Genomic DNA, 20,484 nt, shown 5'->3' with positions numbered 1-20,484 from the left:
GACCTATAACCCCATCCGTTTTGAGAGAGGGTCTCACTAAGTTGCCCAGACAGATAACACTTGCAATCCTCCTGCCTCAGCCTCCTAGAGTGCTGGGATTACAGGTGTGCACCTCTACCCAGGGCTAGTCCAATTTTTTCAAGAGTATTTAACATTAAACCTGCATGTCCCAAGCACACTTGGCCAGGAGACCACCTCCACCTCTTTTTTTAGCTTTTAAAAAAAAATCACGCAGAATAATACATGTCCAACACACTACAATTTGGGAGGCAAGAATTCTGCTATTGAACCACCAATGCCCCTCTCACAATTCGGAAAACAATGGGCTAGTTTTCATCCCATAAAAAAATCTTGAGTAAGAAGGTAAGAAAGTGTAACTTGAGATTGAAGACCTTGACGCACGTACAGTGGGAGAAAACAATTAGTCACTTCTCTTAAAAACAAAAAGAGTAGCCTAGGGAAGCAAAAGGGGCATCTTCTTATTTTCCCCTTCTCCAAATAAAACTCAGAAGGTAGGGTGTAATATTCTGAAAATCATAAAGAAAAATTCAGAATCTAATCTTAGGCTCATATAATAAATGAAATGGCTGGAGAGACTAAGGAAAACTGAATTTCAGATTTGCTTCTGTCATTAACAAGCTTCTTTCAAAAAAAAAATTTAAATCAACAAATCTCAGATTTTTCACCTTAAAAAGTTCCTATTTGTCTCAACATTTTAAGATTTTATGGAAAGGAAATGGCAAAAAAAGAAACTATGGCCTTGAAGGTCAATTAATATTTGCAAGACAAAGACAGGGTGAATTTACTTCACTTCTCTTCCTGCCCTTCATCTATAAACGAAGGACATGAACACCAACCTTAGAGAGTGTTGCAATGACGGGCACTCCAGGGGCGCAGTCAGTCAGCACATGGTACTTACACGAACTGCTGTGATGATACAGACCACTCAGCATAGAGCCAGGTCCACAACTGGGTCTTAGTGATTGTTGTCACTGTTAATAGCTGGCTTCTAACTCAGATAATACACTATTTGCTTAGTGTAATGACAAAAGAAGTGAAAGTAGCTAATAAAAGATACAACTTCTCATAACTATTTGAGTCCACTAAACTGCCTCTTCCTTTATTTTATTTGAACATGAATAGTGGTAGTAACTAGCACTTATTGAACACAATGTGTTAAAAAATTCTCTACATGCTAAATTAGTCACGTCATTTAATCTTCAAAAAAATCCATAAAGATCAGTTATTATTGCTGTATTTATTTTTAAGGGGAGAAAGTGGTCCTACGTAAAGAATATTCAACTTAAACCATTTTGCACAGCTGATAGGTGGGTATGGTGGTGCACACCTGTAATCCCAGCATTCTGGGAGCCTGAGGCAGGAGGATCACAAGTTTGAGTGCAGCCCAGGTAACGCAGCAACTTGGTGAGATCCTGACTCTAAAGTATAAAAGAGCTGGGGATGCAGCGCAACACGAAGGCCAAGGGTTCAACCCTCAGTAAGGGAGGGTAGGGGATATGACGACAATAACGACAAAACAAAACAAATTTGCACAGTTAATAAACAGGAGAGTTAAGACTTTAACCTAGGTATTTAGACTTGATAGTCTACACAACACTGCTAATATAGTAAGTTGTGCTCTGGAAATCCAAGTGTTATATTCGTTGATAAACTCTCAAAATTAGTAGAGCAAATTTTGGTACATCTGGGGGAAAAGAGAAGCCAATTTAACAGGGTGAAAATGTGAAACAGACCCTTACTGAATATCCATACCTATCTATTTCTGCAGAACTTACTCCAGAACTTGACACACTCTCCGACACTGAACTCTGACTATCCTTCTTGGTTGGTTCCAATCCATTCTTTATGTCATCAAAATTTTCATACTTGAGAGCCTGGACCAGCTGCAATAAATACATTAACAAATCCTGAAAAACAAACAACAGGCAAATATTAGAAAAGCAAAAACAAAACACAAATACAACTTATTCCTGAACACTATGCTAACATTTTATGTTTATTTACTACTCTCCAGCTATTTTACCTTTAACACATTACTAAGTTACTTAACTCCTCTTGGTGCCTCATGGCATTTTAAAATTGTATTTATTTATTTATTTGCTTATTTATTTATTTATTTTTGAGACAAGGTCTTGTTATGTAGCTTAGGTTGGCCTTGAACTCACTTAGGGCCATTCCAGGCTGGCCTTAAGCTCGTGGCCACCCTCCTGCCTCAGCTTCCCCCGTGCTGCAATTACAGGCACGTACCACCACACCTGGTACATTCTTACCTACAAAAGGAATATAGTAGTGTAAAACTTAGGTGAAGTCATGAGCATTAAGTCAGTTAACACGAGAAAATTACAAAAGAATATGTGGCACATAATTAAGTGGCTGTCCAGTCACTGGTCTAATGTAGCGGTATCTGAAAAGCTAAAATACCAAAACCAAAAAAACAACTGCACTGTAGGAGGATGGAGATAGTTTGTATAGCACTTAGGAATTAAAGAAAGATCCTTCTCTGCAACCACCAAATCAGATAAATACATTCTACAAGGTGATCAAAGCATACAGCGGGTATTTAAATATAATATTGACTACAGTGTATTTAAACATAAAAAATTAATTACATTCTTATGAGTCCCCTCAAAGAACCCTCTCTTTCTTCGAACACACTTATCCTGTAGTCTTTGCCATTTTCTGAAGCAGCTCTGAAGCCCTCTTTTGTGAACAGGTGATCGAGAAATGTGCACGCTGCTGCCACGTGCCACCAACAGAAAGTGGGCTCCACTCGGGGAGATATCAGCGTGTCCTCCTCCGCCTCACTCACCAGATCTGAAATGAGAGACTGCTGCCTCCGCCTCTGCCTCAACATCAGAATGACCATGCGAGGCAGACAGTCAGGTAGAACCAACGCAGGACATGAAGGCAGCCACAACCGTGCGACTGAGTACACTCAAGTGGTAAGTGTGTGTGAGGTCAGGAGGAGTATTTTAAGGGAATTAATGGCAACGCTGCAATAAACTTTTTCCCCTAAAAATTCAGTTATTTTTTCAATCACATCTTGTATGCTTAAGATAATTACATGAGACATCAAATTTTCAAACTTTAAAAGCATTGCTATTTCATGATCTTTCCTGGTTAGGGTTTTTTTTTAAGCTTTTGCCTTTTTTTCCGTGAAAGCTCGCTTTTAGAGAACCTTGAGTGCTTCTTAAATGGAAGACCCTGTAAAACAGACCTTTGGACACTTTTAAGGAAATGCTAACTTCCGCCCACTACCAAAAGACCGGCTAAGGAAATAAATGGCTGAAGCTAAATTGTCCATACTTTTGACAGTCAGTGAGATAATTAGGACTAAAAGGGTATCAACAACATAGCTTGTACTTTTCTGAGTATTTTCTGAGTGTAAAAACTGAGGTAATGACGAAAATGTTTCCTGTATTACTTTATAAATGGAGTTGTTCACAAGTACTATGAAGGGAATGCTAGCAAATTTACTCAAAAATAATTAAAAACTGAATAAACTTGCAAAATATAAAATTTTAAGAAATGTATCAGTTATCTTCCAATTCCAACTGCTGTTTACCTAGTGATAGCCCATGAAACTCAAGATTAGGGAATTTAGAGAAGTGAGATTAAAAGCTCAACTTCCACCTCCTCTATTAGTCCATAAGCCACATGCAATGTCCCCTGAATACTTCATGGCCTGTGCTTTTCTTCCCTGTCCAGAGAATCTACGGTATCCACCATCACTTGCTTATCTGCACTGTCATTTCTACTGTTCCAAACTCTATGAGGACCGAGACAACTTCGCAGCAACTTGTTTTCTCTTACTGAATTTGGCATTTCTTTTTTTTTTTTTTTCAAAATTTTAATCTTACCTCAACATTAAAAGTTTTAATCATTAAGCAAACAAAGATTACTGCACATGATTTTATCATGAACTAGCTAAACATGATTAATTCTTATTCACACATATCAGTGTCAGTGATCAGGAAAATCAAGTGCTCTTCATGCAAGCACTTTTTTTTGGTGCTGGGAATTGAACTCAGGACCTTGCACTTTCCAGGCAGGCACTTGTGCCGCTGAGCTAGATCCCCAGGCCCTGACAAAACTTTTATAGTATTTCGTTTCTAAAAAATTTTTAACTGGAGCAATAAACATTATTAACATATTTGAGATTTATGGCATTCAATCTCCGTAAGCTTTTTTTCCCTCAGAAAAATAGTATGTCACATAACGAAAGGTGATCAATATTAATGATATTAATGATAAGTATCTTTCTCTGGAGATGTAATTCGGTTTTACTGCTAGTCTTCATTACCAACTGCTAAATGTGTCAGCTGTGTGTTTTCTCAAGCACAGAAAAGATTTAATCTTTTATCAAATCACAAAGGCTGCAATATCATTACATTCCCAGGAAGGGGAAATTTTAAAAAAAGGTTTCCATTTTAAAAGTCATTTATTATCACTATCTGATTTTCTTGGTCACCTGGTGTTCTATATTTCAACTGCTGTACACTTCTCTTCAATTGTACGAAAATTAGTAACAATAGTAAGAAGAAAGCCTGATTTCTCATTATATAGTCATATCTCAGAAAACATAAAATTCCTCCAAGCATGAAGGACAAAAGTATACGAGTAAAAGAAAGAAAAAAAAAAAAATATATATATATATGTATAGACTCATTTCTAGCTCAGATATTCAGTAAAACTTTTCCCCAAGAGCCATGAAATTTTAGAGATCGTGATCACCACTTTTCTTAAGAATAAATCAATTCTAATGCTTCAAAGTGCAAATGCAAAGCCCCATGCTAAAATCCCTTCCTGACTTCCCATTTCTTACTGAATTAAACGTAACTTCTCATATAGACATGCTCAGTTAAGAGACATGGATTTGTGAAGAGCTACAAATACACCAAACTCGTGTTAAAGTAAAATAGTTTCTGTTATTTTTGTACTTTTCAATTTCCTTGCTTTTGTTCTTATTGTTCTCTACTTGGGATACAAACTCGTTTAAAAAGTCAACATTTCATTCATATCTCTCTCCAAAACCATTCCTCACAGTCTTACTTTTAATTAACAAAAATAAATAATAAGAAATGTGAACTAGTTCAAATAGCAAACAATATAATTGCCAGAGAATAAATCTAATTTTTAAAAATGTAACGAGTTTTCATAAAATTAAGATGTGAATGAATAAATCATGCTGCTGAGGGAGGAGGCTCACTACCAGTAAGGTGTAAGTCTTTTATTTTGGGGGCTACCAGGAATCAAACTCAAGACCTTATGCTTGCCAGGCAGGTACTGCGTCACTGAGCTAAATCCCTGGCCCAAGTGTAAGTCTTTTTAACGCAAGATTTTTGTACAGTTAAAGTGATAATATTAAATTTTAAGGAAAGACTAAGTACAAAAATTATACATTGTGAAAAAAAGTATTTTTCTAACCATACATTACGAAGCAATTTCAGTTTTTTTAACATATGATACTAGCACAATTGCAGATTTACAACTACCAGCAAATGCAAAAAACACGTTTCTTTTGTCCCAGTAATTCCAACACAAGCTATACATTCAAAATTATGAGAAATATGCAAAAACATACAAATCTCCTCATTAAAATGTAATTAGAGCAAAAGACTAGAAATAATTCCCTATCTGAAGATGCTTACTGCTTAAGTATATTATAAAATAAACTCACAGTAGAGCATTACATCGCTGTTTAAAAAACATAAGAAACATCGACAATAACAAGGTTTAGAATAAATTATACCAAAACACACCACCTTAGCATTCAAATATTTTAAGTCATATATTTGAGTAGAACTCATATTAAGTTTGAGAAACCGCGGGTCATAAATGGCTCTGTGCCCTCCTCTGAATTAGGTTCTAAGACCTTCATGCACGAGGCCACTACCGCAGCAGACAGAGACACTGAGCAGAGCAGGCAGAACAGCTTGCCCGGTCCAGCTCCCCACTCAGACAAAACTCGTGCCTCCTTTGTCCTATCACGCTGGCCTTGACTTTCTAGTCTTCACCAAATCTAGGAAAACTCGCTCTTTCTGAAGTCTTTATTTCCTTAGGAAGATGCCCAGGCCATGCAGTGTTTATGTGGAATAATTTTCCTTTTTATTATTTTTCCTAGAGCCCTGAGAACCTAGCATAAGAGGAAAAAGATATCCATAAAGTCCAGAATGTAGTACTGTTTATTTATTTTTTCAAATTTTAAAGAGAAAAAAAACAATAAAAACATGGTAACAGGAGAATAACAATTATTAATATATTGTGTATTGTTATCTTCAAGGTATTTGCTCAGATTATAAGATATAGGCATGAAAAATTATAAGTATAAACCATTCTTTTTAAAGAACAGAAATTAGTAATATGATTATCTTAGCTATTTTGTGTATATATCTGTATGTGTATATATATGTGTAGATATTTTATATATATATATATTTTCCATTCCTTCTTTTCACCTTTTCCTCACCTCAATTGTTCTTTCCTTTTGAGCAGTTTCTTCCCCTTTCACAGTATTTATTGTACGTTTGTTTTTAACAGACTAAATATACATCCTTAACTACATGGTGGGTATTCATTTGCTTATGTTTCCTCACTTTATAGCCAGTGTGGGTGTGGGGAGAAAGAGAGAGAAAGAGATGCCAAAAAAAGTATATATCAGGAAAAGAAAACTTGCAGAAAATATTTTAATACTAAATTTATTGAGACTCCTTGAGATTAATACAAGTTACCTTTGCCCTCTACAATTACAAGAGGTGCTCAAAGTGGTGGCCATTAGCTTCCAGACATTTATTAGTACAGTGAACTGATGAACTGTGTGTACATTTTCTCTCTCCATACACACACACACACACACACACACACACTGATACTGAGAAACTACACTTTAGTTACTAAGGCCAGTTTTTAATAGCATACTCTCATTTATACTCATTTTTCAAAACAAGAGGTATATACACTACCCGAGATACTGTGATATGGGAAATACATTTGGTCTTCGTCCTTGGTTCCTGGCACGATCCTTAAAGTTTGCAACTGCCTAAGTGGTAAGAATCACTAAGGTGAAAGAGAGTAACAAGCCCCCTTCAAAAGCCTGAGTTTATACATTAATGAGGTAACTTTTGGGAAGTCCCTAAGGATGTGTGCTGGTTCCCGATGGAACCAGTCCGGTGATTAAAGGGTTGCAATTTTATTTATTTATTTATTTTTGGTTTCTTTCAGACAAGGTCTCACTTTGTAGAGCAGGCTGACCTTGAACTCATTATGTAGCCCAGGCTGGCCTTGAATGTGGGGATCTTCCTGCCTCAGCTTCCCAAGTACTAGGATTACAGGTGTGCTCCACCACGCCTGGCTGGGGTTGCAACTTTAATCTCATTCCCTAAGATCTAGGGACAGAGACCAAAGAATGACTTAATTATCACTGGTTGATTTCACCAATCATAACTATCAACAGAACCTCTAATTAATAGCCAGTTAGTCAGAAATCAGAGTGATGACTCAAACAAATCTACGGGGAGGTGGAATGTGATAGACTGACAACTGCTGCAGACAGGTGAATTATATTTGAAGGTTCACTATACTATTCATGTTATTGTTTAAAATTTACTAACTGCACACAAATACCAACTTTAGTTAAACGCTTCATTTACTTCTTGAAATTCGGATGCCACTAATTCAAAAGGATTGCACTGTTTTGTTTTGTTATTTGAAAATCAACGATAACAGGTGTCTCAGGTATTTATATGCCTATGGAGGTTTTAGAAAAATTAAGAAACTGCGCAATTAACCTAATTCATTAGGAATTAATAAAACTCAAAATCTATTTATGCTTTGTGTCAACACTGCTTCTCCTTCCTGATGGTCTCACAGGTACATAAATATCAGCATAAAATCTGCAGTCCTTGCATTCCACAGCAGTCGAGACCACCTTTGGAAAAGCTACATGTTCACACAGTTGTCAGCTGCTCCAAGTTTAAAGGAGGAGCGTGAATGAAGGAGGATAAGAGGACCATGCATCTCCGTGCTTTAACGGCCCCAAGGGTTTTGCAAGGCTACAATTAAACGTGGCTTGTTGTATACTGACTGATAGAGGGGATCTGAATTATTCCCTAGATGGTGCTGCATTAAACCATTTTTCATTAGAATTCCTTTTTCCAGACAGAGCAATACAAGCTCTGCTGCCAGGTAAATGTCCTGGGAGAGACTGTCCTATCACGTAATGGATCAGGAAGTAAATTTTCATTTCACAGAGGAGTCCTTGGAGGAATATTTTAATTTTACTTCTGAAAACACATGTAGTATATCCTCTTCCCGTCTCACAGTGTCCCTTGTGCACGCTCTTGCATGTTCTCCGTCCACCTTCCTCCCCCACACAGTCTATAATTAGGCTCTTCTTTAAAATGTGCACCAACATACCTCATCATCCGCCTGGCGCAACCGGGCCACAGCGTAACGCCTCACTGTGGGGTTGGTGTAATGAGAGGATAACAGTTCCAAGGAATCTTCAACGTCCATTGGCTTCCATTTTCCTAGAAGTTCCAATGCCTGCTTGGCCTCCTGAGGTAGATCCCAATTAACACATTTCAGGAATTTTGTCAAAGCCTAAAGTTAGAGGAAAAAAGACCACACAATTATTTTTAACTAGGAACAATGTCCTGTTGCCAGGGATAGGAAAGATCAAGAGCAACCAGGCAGAACTGTACTTGGTTCTGATGGCTGAGTCACAAAGTTAATAAGACTCCCAGTGTAAAAACTAAATGTAGTTATACATATGACCCCATCAAAACACTGAAGAGGACACAAACTTGTTCCCTGTAACTTTATATTTTCCAGGCCAAAAATTTTGCAAAGCAGGATCAAGTTTTACACTATTATTGCTTTTATTCGTTTTGCTTGTTTGAAAATACTGCAGCCCTCATAACATGAAAACAGCTGAGACATGCCTCATGACCTCTAAGATCCCTTGGAAATAATTCGTTTTATAGCATCTGCACTGTGTCACAAATACTGCACACAAGCCAAGGTAGAAATGGCCACCACTAGCCTGACTCTCAATCTCCTCCCTGGGATGTGATCACTGTCTTCCCTGCACACTCACACTCAAGCACCAAAACGGGGGGAAGTACTGTATGCCTCCCCGAGAAGCAACCACTTCAGAAGAAAAGGGCAATCAAACAAAGCTCAATGACAGCACAAAAATGGTCAAGTATAGAAGCAGTAACACAGGTAATAGGACACAGGGAATAGAGCTTTTGGAAATGAGAAGAGGACCGAGAGAAGAGGAGCAACAGATGGCAGGGTGGAGGAAGTAGACTGGAAGGGATCAAAGACTTAAGATGTGTTATGTACAACTACCAATGCCCGCGATGAATGCAATCATTCTGTACCGCAAATATGTACTAATACAATTTTTAAAATTTTATATAGTAACAAATAGCCTGATTAGGCTGACTCTAGCATCTTAGTGAATGATTACTTTGACAAGAGACTGAAGCTTTCACATCACGTCTGTTAAGTAGATTATCCTGCGTATAACACTCATGGCTACACAAATAATAAATGCGCCTGCAAGGAGCAGATGCATTTATTTTTCATTGGGTAAAATCCACCGCCAATTCTCTTTATTGGCAGCACTTTCATGGCAGAACCAAAAACATTTTCCTCTTTTCCTTCCTCTTGCGAATCATCTTTTAAACAGTCATAAATTTAAAACTATAAATTCCTGATTTTACCCAACTAAAATCTTTTCATTAGTAAACTAATTAGGTTCTCAGATAAAAGTCTACTTCCACAAAATCAATTTTTGGTCATTGTGAAATAAAATGAACCTTCAAAGAGCCTCAATACGAGTTTTTCCTCCAAACTGTTAGAATCTCAAATTGTAAAGTGAACTCAGCACACATCTATTGTTAGCAGAAATTTACCATGTGACCTCCTTGCCAAACAGAGACCCAGTATTTAATCAATTCCAGTGAATAATTTGAAACTACCCGTAACATTTATGTGCCAGTATACCACTTCTGCTTTGTATTTAAAGTATAAGAGGGCAAAAAACAAAATGTCTTTATGTAACTTCTTCTTACTGGTCAGTTTCACTCTATGAAAGGAGAACAATTTAACCCCATATTAGATAGACAACCTTTCCAGCATTTGAAGATGACTGCCACAACTTTATAATGTGCTTTCACAAAGATGACAGTCACTAATTTGTCAAGAAATAAGTATATTTCAAAAAAACTCTCGCTTCTTCTCAAAGCACCTGACTGATACTTCTCACCACAGTCCAAAGCTCAGCTTCATAAACTCCCACCGCCATTCTACGGTGAGAGAAGTTAACCTATTTCTCGCATGACGCTCGGTCCACAGCCCTTCCCTACGTTCTTCAGCAACACAGTGGCATCTTCTTAAGGTCACCTTGTCAAAAACCTAAATTTTTCCAGAAGTTTTAAGCAATTTAAGCTCTTTCTTTAGTAGTTGGCTCAGCTGTACACTGGGGTTAAAATAATGTTCTTCTAACTGCCGACTGCTTTCATGGCCTTGCTATCTCTACAGCTGGAGCCTGGCTCCCCCAGACAGCCGTACTTGTGCACACCACCGTCATACCATTGGTATGACGCTCCCTGTCCTCACACAGGGGAGATCATCCCACTAACACTCCGTGCATTCACTTTTCATTTCTAAAATGCATTTCTAGGTCAAATGTGGAAACAAAGTAACACTTATTTTTTAAGTAAGTATAATGAAAGCTTTTCCATTTCACAGTACATCTGCAGTCTTAACAGAAAAGTGCAGGTATGTACTTATAAGCAAATCTTGCAGCACACCAATGTACTCAGCAATAACTGGAACAGTCTAACTACTTGATTCTCAGATTTATAGTCTATTAATAGGATTTATAGAGCATGCTGTTGACTAGGAATTTAAGGCACTGCACAAAAACTCTCCCAGCTTTACAAGGCTAATAAATGTTACAAAGGTAAGGGAACAGAATGAAGGGAACAAGAAAAGAATGAGCAAGTGTAAGGATTTGAAGATGGTAATAATGATGATGATATTTAACCCCAGGTCTTTGATAATCCATGTAAAGACACAGGATTCTGATGAAATTTTATTTCTGCAGCTTCAGAGTCAGTTCATTTGGGTTCAAATCCTAGTTCTTGGCTCCTTCAATTACTAGCCAAGTCACCTAGAGCACATTACTTAACTTTCAAAACACCTACCTCATCGGATTATGGTGAAGATTAAGTAAGTTAGTGAAGGTAAAATACTTAAAACAGCATCTTATGAGTAATACTTGGTGTTACTTTATTATCAGTTGTTATTGTTGGTACTCTAATATGCTGACACTAGCATCAAATGTTAATCTTACTGCATTTATTACCACATTTTATCAATAAAAATATTTTATTTCTTTCTTCCTACATTACAAAGATTTCCTAGAAAAACAATCACTGTCACTTCAATGCTAAAAAGCCAGTATTTATCATAAACATGTGTACTTTTAGTTGTAATTTCTACATAGCTCAATTACTGCGAATTTCTATTGTGCTGCTCTTCTAATACTTTCAATTCAAAATAATAAAAAATGAGAACATCTCCACCCCGTGCTCTTCCCATTTTTCATATCCCCTTATTTCCAGGATTTAGGCCTAACCTCCGACAACTTAAACATCTTCCTCCCTCCACACCACCCTGCTCTCCAACACTGCTCTATAAATTAGTACGTGACTGTGGTGGATTGACAAGTGGTGGCCAACGTTTAACCCCCAGCTGAACTGAGTAAGCGTGGTGCTGGGTGTGGGAGGCCCACCAGAAGATTGTTGCCAGTACCGTAACAGGCAGAAATGGAGACGAAGATGGCTGTTGAGAGCTGGTAGAAGCTGTAAGGAGCTGTTGGTTGTTTTAGAGGAGCTTGTCATGTTGGCTTTCCTGATGAACTGGCTGTTTTCATCCTTTGAGGAGCTCAGAACCTTGTTGGCATGGAGAATGGCTTTGGTTCACTTTGGGCGAGCTCTGGTCCTCACCTTGAGCGTCGCTTCCTGGCTCCGGAGAGGAAGATGGTGCACTACTTAGTCTCCTGGAGAAGCTTGTCGTGTTGACTTCCCTGATGGGAATTCGGCTTTCCTGATGATCGGAGGAGCTCGGGACCTCACTGTTGTTGAGGATGGCTGCGGTACTTTTAGGGGGAGCTCTGGTTCTTACTTTGTGCATCGCTTCCTGGCTCTGCATAGATCCCTCAGCTTGCTAGCACAAATCCTTCATCCCACTGGAACAAACTTTCTAGATTCCACCACTGATCTTTGGGCCTTCGCAACGCAGATCCGTGAAACAGGCCCACATCAGATGCTGTCGTGGGCTCTTGGCCTGCAGCTGGATTCGTGGGAGGCATTGTTACAGGCTCTCGGTCTTCAGCTGGACTCATGCAGGACATTATCATGGGATCCAGGCCCTCTGCTGGATTCCTTGGTCTCTAGTGTGTGGACAGATTTCCTGCACTCTTTTGTATATCGTTCTTTGGGTGACTATTATAAATAATCTTATAAAATATGTGTCCTGTATTACACTGTTCCCCTTGCAAAAAACCCCAAACCGTAACAGTGGCCCTCCTTAGAAAGGTCTGTTTTTTTAACTGCTCCAGTACACTCAGTTTGTCTTCCTACAAGTGGTTTCCTGTTACCAGTGAAATCTAATTCCACAGATAGAATTCAAAGCCCACCTGATGCCATTTTTCTTTAAATAACCTTTCAAAGTTTGCTTTTTCCTAAACCTAACAACCTGCCTTACTCATGCTTTTATTTCCCATAAAAATTGATCAATAGTAACAGTATTAGAACATGCTTACAGCTAAGTCCATTCCTGTGACACTGCCCTCACAGCACAGCACCCTGACCTTGTCATCCTTCATCCTTCTATTATAGTAAAAGTGTTTACTAAACAGTGACCCTTAATCAATTACTATCTCACACTTCGTTTCGACTGTGTCTGAATATACTTTGCCTGAAAAAATTTACTTTATATACATCATACACAGACATGATACCTACAGCCCTGTATAAAGCTAGGCCAAGAGTTAATAATAAATACTCAGTGAACTAAATTCACTTTTTTCTATTGTTCACCATCAACTTCTTACTCGGAACCACAAATATGATTATTGTCCCAATGTCTCTGCCTCGAAAGCCGCCTCAGAAGAAAATTTAGTACATTACCATTATCTTTACTATATGTAACTTACTTTCCCCACCAAATATAATACAAAGACAGAGCTATTACATTAACTCATTATTTCTAATTAATATTTCTAAAGAAAGGCTACCATGAAAGCTATCTGAAAAACTGTGATATTTGCATCTTGGGTTCTGAAAAATGATGTACTTCCTATCCACTGTGGACCACAAATTTAAATCTACTTCATAAATTTAAATAGTTTTATTAGACAACATTATTCCTGCGTGTGTGACCTCTGGGGGAGTGCACCACCAAGTCTAGACTAGTGATTTTCAAACACAGATTTTAAAAAAAGCTCAAATTTAATTAAAAATTTAAAAGTACATCTTTGCAAAAGCCAACTTCCTCCAATTTGTTTTCTGAGCAATGCCTTATCTCTGGGAAGGCTTTTCAGTCACAGGGCTCAAAACGTATATAAATTAAATGACAATTTTTGAGAACCTGATGTTGAAAGAATTTAAATAAATGAACAGGTAGTATATAGCAGTATTTGTTTTTCACAAAACCCATTTTACATTATCACAAATGTTGCTGTGTGAATAACTGCTCTGGTCACTTCAGGCCAATATATATTTATTTGGTTTACTCAGAAGTGCTTCCTGAACATTAAAAAATATCGTTCACTCTACTCTAGTGATTGTAAGAATCTCATTATACGTCCTGAAAATTGAAGTTTCATGGCCCACCTTTCGAAAACTTGAAGTCAACTAGTTAAATGAAACTTGTCACACACTTTATATCACTTGAGCATTTTATTTCTTTTGCACATATCTAGAAGTAATTGGATTTCAGTGGAAAGTGACTACTTGTTTAAACAAACAATTTTTCTTGCAAGCTTTTCTATCTAAGGAAGTTCTGCTCCATAAATCTATTCTATGCTTCTTGAACCTATACATCCTAACTGGTTTAATTCAATATCTTGCTGTGTGTATTTTAGATGACACTGTGCTGAATTCAAGGTGTAATTTCTGTGACCAAGGTTATCCCTCATTTAACACAGGATCATGATACTAATGCAATCTTCACAGAACACAAAGTCACAAACCTGGGTTTCTGCTGAGGAATATTTCCTTTTGCTCAGAGATGAAGAAAACAACACTCAAAGCTAAAATAAATATAAAATTCCTCTGTCATTATTATTATGGATAAGAGAAGAATGAATACGATTCATCTATAGAGAGTTTCCTGGGGCTCTGACAAATGATAAAGAGGAAAAGCTGGAGTTAAGGTGTAACCAATTTTTATCTTTAGAAACAAAAGAAAAACAAATTAAAACAAAGTAAAGACTAAATATCCTGTAAAATATGTTAACCCATTTTGACATAATCATATAACAGCTTCCTGACAGATGGTAATTTTCCAACGCTTCTCTGCTCTCCCCTCATGCATTCCCGAATCCGCTACGGAAGGCAGACACATGATGCTGCCACTGCCTTTCTACCATTTCCCTTTCCTATGTCTTCACTGACTCCCTGGCCTTTTAGTCCTCAACGCAAGCAGATCATGAGGCACCTGTAAGCTTTGGGATTCTGCAAAAGTTCCATAATCTCTCTAAGGCACTGTTATGGTTGATACATTGTGTCAACTTGGGGAATCTAGAGGTTTGGCTAAGTGACTCAGCGGGAAGCCAGGGTGCTTACTTTGTAGATATCCTGAGCCTGTGGAAGAGGAGGGCATGGAGATTATGTGAGAGCTACACACCCCTTAGGTGGGGGTAGCCTGTTTACAAAGTAAGGCAGGGAAAGAAGCTGCTTGCCGCCATTCCTCTGGTTTGCTCTGGCTGTTTGCTGTTCGGCTGCCATTCCCCCCTTTGCTCTTGTTGCTTTGCTATCTTCTGCCTCAGAGCCAGCCAAGTATGGACTGAAACCTCCACAAACTGTAAGCTAAATAAACCTTTCCTTCCTTCATTTTGGGCGTTGGGTATTTTGTCTCAGCAACGAGAGAAAAGTAACCAAGACAGGCACATACTGTCAGTAATACACACACTGTGGGGCTACTGTGGGATTTAAAAGAACCCTAGCATGCAAGAGTTATTTAATAAATCTGGCTATTATTTTATACTTTTTATACTAAAAGAGTTAATCCTTGACTCTGTCCTAAGACTTTACAGATTATTTTCAGAACCAGAAAAGATATAAAATCACTATCATACAGTCGTCTCTAATTAAACATGAGGAAATTAAAGCTTAGCTAGATGAAGTAATTTGCCTGTTGTCAAAAGGTTCTTAGTGAGACTCAAAACCAGGCCACCACATCTAGGTTAGTGTTGTTGACTTTACCACAATTCTCTCTCCAGAAATTCTATCCACTCAAGACTTTATCATGAAAAGCCGGCCCTAGTTCTCACCCAGGCTTTATCCTGTGTGCTAAGCTGTACGCGACTCCCCTGCCTCACCCTCCTCATTCTCCCTGTACTCGCCACTCTCTCAGCCCAGACACACTTCCTACAGCACTTCCTGCAGCTCCTTCCATGGTGTAAGTATTGTCCTAATCACCCAGGTTCAACGAACAAGATAAAAGAAAATCAACATCTATTTTCAGTTAGATGCACCAGGCACTTTACTGATATTCTCTCACCTGTGAAAGCAAGGTGTCCTCACTAGAATAATGAGCAAGATAATCTGCCTTACTCTACTAACAGACAGACTCAGTAGTGTCAGAAACCAAACCCAAGTCTCTGGCTTGAAAATCCACTTAGATATTATCCATGCATCAACAAATAGGAACGCGTGTCTTTGAGTACATACTTTTTTAATTTTTTAAAAATGTAGTAATACATATAGGCTCTATAACATTTTTTAGTTTGACAATAATTCCATTTCCATGGCAATTTTACCTTATCTTGATCATTAGTTGCAGTTTGTACATAATTTTGACATAAATATGTAAATATTTAAGAAACTCACTTTTTCTTGATTAGTAAGATAATATCTGAATTTCCAAACAAGATCTTGTTCTTCATAGGTTAGTTGCTTAGTTGGTGGATAACTCACAATAATCTACAACAAACAAGAAAAAGAAGTATTTTTATCAACTACTTACTTACTATATACTTCTACTGCATTTAATTTTTTTGCCTATTTAACTCTACTAACAAAGAAGGTATATTCAGCCAAGTAAGATTTAAATTTTCTGTACCATCCAAAATGTGTATCATTAGGATATAAAGTGGGGCGGGGGGTGGCTGAGACAGTCATACTCTGTATTAAAGTGTGTAACTATATTAGTTGGCATGGTAGTGCACGCCTGTAATCCCAGCACTTGGGAGACTGAGGCAGGAAGGTCACCATGAGTTTAAGGCTAGCTGTCGTTACATAGAGAGTTCAAGGCCAGCATGAACTACATAACAAGATCCTGTTTCAAAGAAATAAAAGTGCATTATTAACTACAGAGTTCATTTAATTCAACTAAAAATAAAACAAATCATGCCCTCCCCCACGAAAAAAGGAAAAACTGAAACAAACCCTTGTCTTGTGAAATCAAGACACACAATGCACATTTACACTCCAGTTCCTCTCTTGGGCAAGGTCTGCGCAGCGGTGGTGAACCTGTGGCATGTGTGCTACACACGGAGCCCTCTCTGTCAGCACGTGAGCCACGTCGTCCCAGAAGCCAAGTATTGGATAACAGTTGTTTTTTCTAAACTAAAACCTCAGTATTCAGGCTTAACTGCAGTGTTGCAATAACTAAGAGGGTTTTGCATTGCACTTGGGCACTCAGTCTCTACAAGGTTTGCCATCACTGTCTTAGGGCCGTATTCTAAGAACACTATCACAAAAGTACAAACTACACATAACTCTGTCTCTAGAGCTAATACACTTACTGAAAATTCCCACTTAAAAAAAATGCCTGATATGATATGCTTTGGATCAAAAATGTCCCTCAAAAGGCTCACGTGTTCAGGTGGTGCTTCTGGAAGGCAATTAGACCATGGGGCGCCATCCTCATCCGTGTCATTACTGAGTGGGCCTCACTGAAGGAAGCAGGCCTCTAGGGGCTGCCCTGAAAGCTGTACCGCTTCTCAAGCTCTTCCCTTTGGTCTTCGCTTTCTGGCTACCTAGACTGGCTAGACTGTCTGAGGCCAGCCAAAACTACACAGTGAGATCTTATCTCATCCCCACCCAAAGAGAATTACAATATTCTGTATATGGATATATGACTACCAGAAACAGAATGCTATAATAACTGAAATGATGCCTTTTGTTTCCAAAAACTCTGGATATATTAGAGTGGTGCAAAAATAAAAGCAAGATGTTTCATGCCAAACTTTGGGGCTAAGGTTAAAAGTATAATTCATGAGTTATCTTGGGGTAAATGTTCTCAGTGCTGACAGCAAGTATTGTTTGACAAAAAGGGAAATGGACTAAGTTACACGTGTCAGGTATTTTGTACCAGTAACAGGAGGTAACTAACACATGCAGATGTAACACTGTTGAAATTATGTAGTGGATTACCCTGAAAAAATGTGTATCTGAATAGTAGAAAGAAAAAAGTTATCTAAATCATTTTTAAACTGTTATCAGTTATAACCAAAATATCCATTAATTATTTTTGCATTTGTGATTTATAAATACTCTTACATTTAGCTGATCTCTGGTGGCAGCATTGGGTTTGAGATCATGGTCAGATGGTCCGCTTCTTAAACTCCGGGCAAGCTTATGATGTTTGCTCTCAACTAAATTCTCCTGTAAATCATTTAAAAATATTGAGAGTATAAATGTCACCACAAACAAAAAAATCCTTCAGTAGCTAGTCAGAAATAGAAAAGTAAACAGTTACCTACCCAGAACTATTTTCTTATAATACTTATGATTTTATCCTGGTACAACTTTATTGCCCTATGTACCTGTAAAAATAGGTATGCACTGTGAGTGGGGAGCTTAGTATGACTTAAGCTCCATGAGGTGCTGTAGGACGCACAGGCCATCCCAGTGGCTTGAAACAGCTGCCTCCCACTCCCTACACATTCAAGATGCTCCCCTTGCTCTGTTCCTCAACCCAGACTACAGCATTCCCTCCTCCCCAGCTACAGGAGGCCTTGTGACACCGCTCTTCTGTCATCGTAGCAATTATGTACACTCGGTTTCAGACAGCGGGAACACTGACCCCGGCCAGGGAAGACCCACTGTTGGTAGTTTTATCCACGGCCAACATCGTTACTTCTTGCCATGCTATCACTGCTTAAGACAATACAGTACCTCTACATGCTTATTTTTATCTTAATTTTCAAAAATATTTTATTAGTTGGTTGTATGTGTGAATTCTCTTCATGTCTTTTTGTAATTTTTGATTTCTGATCCTTTGTCCTTGAACTTTAAGAGTAAAAGCTGGGCTGGGGATGTAGTCAATGGTATACCTAAAATGCAGCCTAACAAAAAAATTAGCAGCCAGGTGTGACAGCACATGCTTGCAATCCCAGCACTCAGGAGGTTGAGGCAGGAGGATCATTGTGAGTTCGAGGCCATCCTGGGCTACAAAGCCTGAACCGCATAGTGACACCCCACCTCAAAAAGACAAAAAGTAAAGAAAAAAAATAAAAAGCATTCTTTACATACCAGCCTTTTGCTGAATAGCTGTAATAGCTATAAGAATGTTCCTTATTTTATAACAGCCTTGACCTCCCTTAAATTTTTATTCATTCCATTTGTCTAATCCTAATTATACAATTTTTTTTTCTACAGCATAATAACCTTTTAGATAGTATGCTTCTAAAAATCCTCATATTAACAATTCAAATAAAATGGTTGCCCAACACCATATGATGCTGATATTATTGGTAAGATGTTGTTATGGCCATGTCTGGATGTCCCCCAAAGCCTCATGCAGTCATAGGTGGGGCTTTTCTGAGATGGCTGGATCTAGGGTGTGTGATGCTAGGATCAAGGATGTGATGCTAGGATTAAGGGTGTGAGTGCTGCCTGCCCTAAGGGTGGGGTAGCCTGGATAAGATACAAGGGACAGAAAGAGTATTGTTGCTTGCTACCTTCTGCCTGCCTGCTCTGCTCTGCCCCTCTGCCATGCCACCCTGGCTTGGAGCCTGCTGAATATGAATTGAAACTTCTATAAACTGTGCACCAAATAAGCCTTTCCTCCTTTTCCTTTAACTTTGGGTGGCAGGTATTTTGTCTCAGCAACGAGAGAAAGGGAACCAAGACAGATGTCAATTTTCCTTGGAAAATTTCCACCTGAACCTCATTCCAGATAACTGCTATAACTCATTTCTAGATAACTAAAAAGGCTTTTTTAATAAAATGCATTGTGTGGATCTACGTCAAAACTATTCTGAAGAAAGTGTTTTCAAAAAAAAAAGTTTGCTACTAACTTACCATAGACATTTGAGGGTCGGGAACTTTCACTAACTCAAAGCTTGTTAAAATTGGAGATGACTCATCACCATCCTGGAGTATAATGTAGTTAAAAGCAAAATAAACAGATGTAAACTTTAACTGAATGATATGAAACAATACACAGTATTATAGACTTTAAATATTTTAATTCTGTTTAATATTCCACCATTTAACAAATTCTTATCCTCTTTCAATTACATATTAATTTTTTATAACTTTCAATACCGATAAAAGGTTTTGAACAAAGTAAGCTCTAACAAAAATTTACATTACGGTAGAGATATGAAGTCTAGAAATCAAATCTTTTTCACTTTCAGTTGTTCTTTGTTTTAAAGACTTCGCTTATTATAATAGTATATATTTTTAAAAAGTTCTAATGTTCAAACTTAGTACAAGAAACCACACAACATAATTAAAATATGTGAAAAGAGATCGTGTGTAATTTGCAAAGTCTATGTGAACCTTGATAATTGCAAAGTCCTGAAACTGAGACTGGGGCTTCTCTCAGTGGCACAGCAGTGACCTCGCCCAGGGGGAAAGGAGCTTTTCTCTTGGTCCTAAGTGTTGGCATCTGCAATCTGTCCAGTCTGGGGACTCAGCGCTGCCCTCGCATCTGTCCTACTTCATTCAGGAAGTGAGGCCCATTCAGTCTGGGCCAGAGAAAGGGGCGCTTTTAAAGGAGAAAGCAGAATGAAAACATATGGGTCTGGAAAGAGGCTAGACTATGCTCAAATGGAGTTGTCAGATGAGGAATTTCAATTCACTAAGAAAGCCAAAGAACAAGCAGCAGCGCCTGGGGAAGCGGGGAGGATCGGTTGAGGGACCCTGGCTGGGCAGATTAGCAGAGATGTGGAAGAGGGATTGGCTGACAGAGGGAAAACTGGAACCT

At 38.3% G+C, this 20,484-nt stretch overlaps 1 protein-coding gene across 1 annotated transcript in view; it reads right to left on the bottom strand.

The window, feature by feature from the left end:
• Positions 1–20,484, bottom strand: part of Pik3c3 (phosphatidylinositol 3-kinase, catalytic subunit type 3) — a gene marked incomplete at its 5' end in the record, with an annotated part of 114,156 nt that overhangs the window by 58,591 nt on the left and 35,081 nt on the right. The window contains 5 exon segments of the mRNA XM_005372847.2: positions 1,774–1,928; positions 8,437–8,622; positions 16,155–16,247; positions 17,829–17,933; positions 19,575–19,646. Coding sequence (XP_005372904.1) covers positions 1,774–1,928; positions 8,437–8,622; positions 16,155–16,247; positions 17,829–17,933; positions 19,575–19,646 — 611 coding nt within the window.

Source organism: Chinchilla lanigera, unplaced genomic scaffold, assembly GCF_000276665.1.
Source record: "Chinchilla lanigera isolate Chin_1 unplaced genomic scaffold, ChiLan1.0 scaffold00001, whole genome shotgun sequence".
NCBI classification, from domain to species: domain Eukaryota; kingdom Metazoa; phylum Chordata; class Mammalia; order Rodentia; family Chinchillidae; genus Chinchilla; species Chinchilla lanigera.
Note: the sequence above shows the minus strand (reverse complement) of the source record. Positions and strands in the feature narration are given on the sequence as shown.